General features: G+C 38.7%; 1 protein-coding gene across 1 annotated transcript; it reads left to right on the top strand.

Annotated features, from left to right (window-relative positions):
- The first annotated feature begins 5,520 nt into the window (after positions 1 to 5,520).
- LOC133248253 (spindle and kinetochore-associated protein 2-like) lies at positions 5,521 to 6,160 on the top strand. Its single transcript, XM_061418139.1, has one exon. The coding sequence runs from the start codon at positions 5,551 to 5,553 to the stop codon at positions 5,914 to 5,916; it is 366 nt and encodes a 121-aa protein (XP_061274123.1). The 5' UTR covers positions 5,521 to 5,550; the 3' UTR covers positions 5,917 to 6,160.
- Positions 6,161 to 7,740: the final 1,580 nt, after the last annotated feature.

The raw sequence follows: 7,740 nt of genomic DNA, 5'->3' as shown, positions 1-7,740 counted from the left end.
GTACACAGGCAAAAATTTTAACCAGAAAGGGCTCTGTTTCACCAGAGTCCCTTTCTAGTAAGAGGGGATGCTCTGAGTATATAATAACAACATCTAAAAGAATTAGAGGTTTGAACATCGTACAGGAGGCAGTGATCAAGTCCATCCCCAAGAAAAAGAAATGCAAAAAAGGCAAAATGGTGGTCTGAGGAGTCCTTACAAAGAGCTGAGGAAAGAAGAGAAGCTAAAGGCAAAGGAGAAAAGAAAAGCTATACCCATCTGAATAGAGTTCCAAAGAATAGCTAGGAGAGATAAGAAAGCCTTCCTCAATGATCTATGCAAAGAAATAGAGGAAAACAGCAGAATGGGAAAGACTAGAGATCTCTTCAAGAAAATTAGAAATACCAAGGGAACATTTCAGGCAACGATGGGCACAATAAAGGACATGGAAGCGGTATGGATCTAACAGAAGCAGAAGATATTTAGAAAAGGTGTCCAGAATACACAGAACTATACAAAAAAGACCCTCATGACCCAGATGACCATGATGGTGTGATCACTCACCTAGAGCCTGACATCCTGGAATGCGAAGTCAAGTGGGCCTTAGGAAGCATCACTATGAACAAAGTTAGTGGGGGTGATGGAATTCAAGCTGAGCTATTCCAAATCCTAAAAGATGATGCTGTTAAAGTGCTGCACTCAACATGCTAGCAAATTTGGAAAACTCAGCAGTGGCCACAAAACTGGAAAAGGTCAGTTTTCATTCCAATCCTAAAGAAAGGCAATGCCAAAGAATGCTTAAATTACCACACAATCGCACTCATCTCACAAGCTAGCAAAGTAATTCTCAAAATTCTCCAAGCCAAGCTTCAAAAGTATATGAACCATGAACTTCCAGATGTTCAAGTTAGATTTAGAAAAGCCAGAGGAACCAGAGATCAGATTCCCAACATCTGCTGGATCAGAGAAAAAGCAAGAATATTCCAGAAAAACATCTACTTCTGCTTCATTGACTACATGAAAGACTTTCTGTATATCACAACAAACTGTAGAAAATTCTTAAAGGGTTGGGAATACCAGACCATCTTACCTGCCTCTTGAGAAACCTGTATGCAGGTCAGAAAGCAACAGTTAGAACCAGACATGAAAAACTGACTGGTTCCAAATTGGGAAATGAGTATGTCAAGCTGTATATTGTCACCCTGGTTATTTAACTTATATGCAGAGTACGTCACGTGAAATGCTGGGTTGGATGAAACTCAAGCTGGAATCAAGATTGCAGAGAGAAATATGAATGACCTCAGATATGCAGATGACACCATCCTCATGGCAGAAAGTAAAGAGGTACTGAGGAGCTTCTTGATGAAAGTAAAAGAGAAGAGTGAAAAAGTTGGCTTAAAATGCAACATTCAAAAAGTGAAGATCATAGTATCCAGTCCCATCACTTCATGGCAGATAGATGGAGAAATAATGGAAACAGTGACAGATTTTATTTTCTTGGGCTCCAAAATCACTGTGGATGGTGACCGCAGCCATGAAATTGAAAGACACTTGCTTCTTGGAAGAAAAGCTATGACCAACCTAGACAGCATATTAAAAAACAGAGACATTATTTTGCTGACAAATGTCAAAGCTATGGTTTTTCCACTAGTCATGTATGGATGTGAGAATTAGACCATAAAGAAAGCTGAACACTGAAGAATTGATGCTTTGAACTGTGGTGATGGAGAAGACTCTTGAGAGTCCCTTGGACTACACGGAGATCCAACCAGTCAATCCTAAAGGAAATCAATCCTGCATATTCATTGGAAGGACTGATGCTGAAGCTGAAGCTCCAATACTTTGGCCACCTGATGCGAAGAACAGACTCATTTGAAAAGACCATGATGCTGGGAAAGATTGAAGGCAGGAGGAGAAGGGGTGAAAAAGGATGACAAAATTGTACTACACTGAAAAGAATAAAATCCGGTGCAATTTAGCATTTACTTTGGGTTACATGCAGTGCTAATCATGGTGGACAGAAGCAAAGACGGCTAAGAAACAGTTTCTGGCAACAAGTATATATTCTAATAAAGAGCAGAATACATATAAACAACAAAAACAAATGTGACTGGATACCACTGCTTTTAGTTATCAGTTCAGTTCAGTTGCTCAGTCGTGTCCAACTCTTTGTGACACTATGGACTGCAGCATGGCAGTCTTCCCTGTCCATCACCAACTCCTGGAGCTTGCTAAATTCATGTCTGTGAGTCAGTGATGCCATCAGCCATTTCGTCCTCTGTCGTCCCCTTATCCTCCTGCCTTCAGTCTTTCCCAGCATCAGGGTCTTTTCCAAGGAGTCAGTTCTTCACATCAGGTGGTCAAATTATTTGGAGCTTCAGCTTCAGCATCAGTCCTTCCAATGAATATTCAGGACTGATTTCATTTGGGATTGACTGGTTGGATCTCCTTGCAGTCCAATGGATCCTCAAGAGTCTTCTCCAACACCACAGTTCAAAAGCATCAATTCTTCAGCGCTCAGCTTTTTTTATGATCTAATTCTCACACCCATACACGATTAGTGGAAAAACCATAGCTTTGACTATACAGGCCTTTTTTGGTAAATGTCTTTATTGGTAATGTCTTTGCTTTTTAATATGCTATCTAGGTTGGTCATAGCTTTTCTTCCAAGGAGCAAGTGTCTTTAAATTTCATGGCTGCAGTCACCATCTGCAGTGATTTTGAAGCTCAAGATAATAAAGTCTGTCACTGTTTTCATTGTTTCCCATCTATTTGTCATGAATTGATGGGACCGGATGCCATGATCTTAGTTTTTTTTTAATGTTGCATGTTAAGCCAACTTTTTCACTCTCCTCTTTCACTTTCATCAAGAGGCTCTTTAGTTCCTCTTTGCTTTCTGCCATGAGGGTGGTGTCATCTGTATATCTGAGGTTATTAATATTTCTCCCTGCAATCTTGATTTCAGCTTGCGTTTAATCCAGTCTGGCATTTTGCATGATGTATTTTGCATATAAGGTAAATGAGCAAGGTGACAATAAACGGTCTTGGCATACTCCTTTCCCAATTTTGAACCAGTCCATTTACCATGTTCGATTCTAACTGTTGCTTCTTGATCTGCATACAGGTTTCTCAGGAGGCAGGTAAGGTGGTTTGGTATTCCCATCCATTTAAGAATTTTCCAGTTTGTTGTGATAAATACAGTCAAAGTCTTTCGTGTAGTCAATGAAGCAGATGCTTTTCTGGAATGCTTTTTCTATGGTCTTATGGATGTTGTGAATTTGATTTCTGGTTCCTCTGCTTTTTCTAAATCCAGCTTGAACATCTGAAATTTCTCAGTTCACATACTGTTGAAGCCTGGCTTGGAGAATTTTGAGCATTACTTTGCTAGCGTGTGAGAGGAGTGCGATTGTGTGGTGATTTGAGCATTCTTTGGCATTGCCTTTCTTTGGGATTGGAATGAAAACTGACCTTTTCCAGTCCTGTGGCCACTGCTGAGTTTTCCAAATTTGCTAGCATGTTGAGTGCAGCACTTTAACAGCATCATCTTTTAGGATTTGGAATAGCTCAGCTTGAATTCCATCACCCCCACTAACTTTGTTCATAGTGGTGCTTCCTAAGGCCCACTTGACTTCGCATTCCAGGATGTCAGGCTCTAGGTGAGTGATCACACCATCGTGGTTATCTGGGTCATGAGGGTCTTTTTTGTATAGTTCTTCTGTGCATTCTGGACACCTTTTCTAAATATCTTCTGCTTCTGTTAGATCCATACCCCTTCCATGTCCTTTATTGTGCCCGTCGTTGCCTGAAATATTCCCTTGGTATCTCTAATTTTCTTGAAGAGATCTCTAGTCTTTCCCATTCTGCTGTTTTCCTCTATTTCTTTGCATAGATCACTGAGGAAGGCTTTCTTATCTCTCCTGGCTATTCTTTGGAACTCTGCACTCAGATGGATATATCTTTCCTTTTTTCTTTTGCTTTTGCTTCTCTTCTTTTCTCAGCTATTTGTAAGGGCGCCTCAGACCACCATTTTGTCTTTTTACATTTCTTCTTCTTGGGGATGGTTTTAATTACCACCTCTTGTACAGTGTTACAACCTTGCATCCAAATTTATGCTGGGCTGAAATTCTATAAAATCATTTTTCCTAACCATTTTGAGAATATTTAAAACATAGGCTATTTTTCTTGTGTAAAGCCACTCCTAAATATATAAGTAATGTTTTAATTATCATAGAAAATTTGGGAAATGGGACAGATAATGAACAAAATCACCCAAAGAGTTCTGGTGGTCATCAGAATGAAGTAGGCATACTATAGCTTACCTTTCTTGTGGATTACAAGCAAACAGTCTGGACAAAATTCCTAAACCCCCCCACCCCCAAAACCAAAAACTACTTGAAAACTCCTAAAATTAATACTCACAAGCAGATTGAAGAAGGAAGATCAAACTTTCAAAATTTGACCTTAGCAACATCAATTTCTTGGTTATTTACCTTACCTCCTTTTTATCTTTATGCTTTGATCAAGGGCAGCTTCAGTGTGGAACTCTGCACTAGGTATAGGCAGTGAATTTTATAGAGAAAGCCTGTCTTGCTAGCCAGAGGAACAGGAAAAGAAAGGGACTCCTGTCTGCTCCAGGGGCAGCCCCCATTGTGCAAAACTGCATCAGCGCAGGTAACTGAAGCTCCTAAAAAGCAAAACAAATCAATTTCCAAGCCAGAGAAATAGGAAAAGGGAGCCCTGGGAATCAGAGACAATGCAGAAAACTGCTGCGTGGAGAAAACTGAAGATGAATGCCTCCCAGTTATATGTACGAACTGATACTAGTTGTCTGCTTGGCCCTGAGCTGTCCGGATGTGGGATAGACCAGAAGCAACATGGCAGAGGCTTTGACAACTCAGCTGACATTGGAACGCTATCCATGGAAGATAAGACAGAACTTCAAGTTTCAGCGTAATAGGAAAATTGCCTTGTGAATCAACCACCACAACAAATCAATATCCTCCAGTGGACTGTTACAGGATTGTCTTGTAACATGATATTAAAAATGTCCAGGATACAATCCAGAAATATTCAACATGCAAAAAACCAGGACATCATGAGAAAACCTCAAGGGAAAAATAATTGACAGATAAACACATGGAAACTCCTACACGAACCAGATGTGAGACCTAAAGCAGCTATTTCCACCTTCCTTCCTTCCTTCTTTCCATTCAATTTTGGTTTAATTTGCTCTCCGTTTCCTATCTTTCTGAGGTGAACATAGATACTTGGTTTTAGACCCTCCTTGTTTTGTAATAGAAATATAGGAAGCTATTGTTTTCTCTCAGCTAGCTTCCACAGATTTTGTTTTGCTATGTTTCCAGTATTATTCAGTTCAAACGGGCACTGAAGCTGGGAGCCTAAATAATCCTTTTCAAAGAACTCTACATCCAATAATACGTGGAAAGGCCATCTCACTAGATGTCAGCAGACAAGGGTTCTAGTTCCACTTCACTTGGGCAAGTAGCTTGACTACTGCAGATCATTCTTTCTCTTCTAAAACTTAAGAAACTGAATGATGAACTATTCAACATGGAGGCGGAGGTCGATAAGCTGGAACTGATGTTCCAGAAAGCTGACTCTGATCTGGACTACATTCAGTACAGGCTGGAATATGAAATCAAGACTAATTATCCTGATTCAGCAGGCAAGAAAAATCCAGTTACACTTTTAAAGGAATTGTCAGCAATAAAGTCTCGATATCAAACTTTGCATGTTCGCTTTAAACCAACTGCTGTGGAGCAGAAAGAGACTAAGAGCCGCATTTGTGCTACTTTCAATAAGACTATGACCTTGATACAAGAACTGCAGAAGGAAACAGACCTGGAGTTGTTACCACTGACTGAAGAAGAGAAAACTGCGGCAGAGCAATTAAGAGCTCACATGTCAGACTTATGAAGAAGAAATGGACTTGCCAAAAGGAACTCTAATGGGGAAGAAATCAATCCCAGAAATTTAGGAAGATGTCTTGTTAACATTGATGACTATTGGTCGGGAGATGACAAAGGAGATTTGTCTTGGGTGACTGGATAGTGATGCCTTCCACAGAAGAGGGGGATACAAGAGAAGGGCAGATATTGTATTAATAAAGTTCAGCCAAAGGGGCAGAATGGAAATAAAGAGATTTAAAAAAAAAAAGAAACTGAATGAGATATACAATAACTTCATTCAATAAAGTTCTTTTTATCTCTATGGTAAAATAAGTAAATAAGACTTCTACTAATTTATGAGTTTAGTGACTGTTTCAGCTAAGAGTTCCTCCTGTTTTCATGTTCCCATTAGAGAAGCCATTGTCTTCCCAGATGTTCTCAGGAGTTGAATGAAACATTTTATCAGTTGTCTCTGGGCTTTCTACATTCTGTTTTCAATTTCAGTGCTGAAATGGTCAGTAGGCACATTACTCTCAGGGTGAGTTTGGCAATGTTCTCTAATTTTCTAACCAGAGTGTCATTTATTTCCTTAGTTTGCTGTCATTCCCCACCCCCCTTTCTTAGTATCTCTGCTATCACTCAATTCTAATTTCCAATTCCTCCTCAAGAGTTTTATATCAAGTTGCATTGTTCCTAAATAAAAGAAAAAATTACCATTGTCTGTTTTAGATCAGAGTATTTTTACTTTGTGCACAATTCAAAAGATGGATGCTGTGCTGTATTTGCTCTGCTGAGTGGCAAAGTCAACAAAATAAGAAATATGTCAAGTAAAATGTCAAGTGTTAGCAAGAAATGGAAAATTAAAAGGTGAATAAAATGTAGAAAAAATTCTGTCACAAATGGACTCCTCACAAGCTATCAATAATAGTTTTGTTATTTTTATTGTATGTCATCTGTGTGGAAAAGTAATGTTATCTTACTAAGAAATCTAGTGTGCTCCCTGCATCCACTATCTTTTCATTCAATTACTTACTAAATATTTTTTGGATTAAGACCATATGCCACAGAGCAGTGAATAAAACAGTCTCCTCTACTCCTTATTGCCATCAAAGTCATGGGATGATGAAATGCTATATTTAGAGTTGGCATAGATAATCGGATTCAGACTTGGTAAGCCTAGAGCACAGGAAAGCAGAAGTAAGTGATTCAAGGACAAACATCTTTTCAAGGTGATAATACGAGAGATGATATAGAAAAGCAAAGATCAGAGAATATCAAATAATGTGCTTTTCTATTTTCCTACTGAATTAATTGGATTATTTGTAATTAAATGCGTTAAAGTATTATTACATTACAAAAGAAATACCTATGACAAGGACTTCCCTGGTGGTCCAGTGGCTAAGACTCCATGCTCCCAGTGCAGAGGGCCTGGGTTTGAACCCTGCTCAGGGAACGAGATCCCACATACTGCAACCAAAGATCACAAGTGCCACAGCTAAGACTTGGCACAGCCAAATAAATAAGTGAATATTTAAAAAAAGAAATACCTGTGACAGTACAATTGAGAGTTTTACATTTAAATCACATTTTACATTTAATTGAGAAAGGAATTGCTTGATGTCCTGTTATCAGAAGGTCAATACCACCTTTTATTTATGAAATACACAACCCCTTTATAGCAATCTAATTAATATGAATTTGATGAACCAAATCTTTTAACACTTGCTCACCTGAATTTATGTGTAATAGTCATTGAGATTTAACATGTAGGAATTTTACACTTATATAATCACATTGCGTGTGACTATAATCAATTTATGAAAGAGTTTAGAATACTTATTTTGAAGTACTA

The sequence above is a fragment of the Bos javanicus genome, chromosome 1 (genome assembly GCF_032452875.1).
Source record: "Bos javanicus breed banteng chromosome 1, ARS-OSU_banteng_1.0, whole genome shotgun sequence".
Lineage (NCBI taxonomy): Eukaryota > Metazoa > Chordata > Mammalia > Artiodactyla > Bovidae > Bos > Bos javanicus.
This window is presented reverse-complemented; position numbering and strand designations above follow the sequence as displayed.

What these genes read in the sequence shown, in the direction of transcription:
- LOC133248253 (XM_061418139.1), top strand. Translation starts at nt 5,551, where the DNA reads ATGGAGGCGGAGGTCGATAAGCTGGAACTGATGTTCCAGAAAGCTGAC.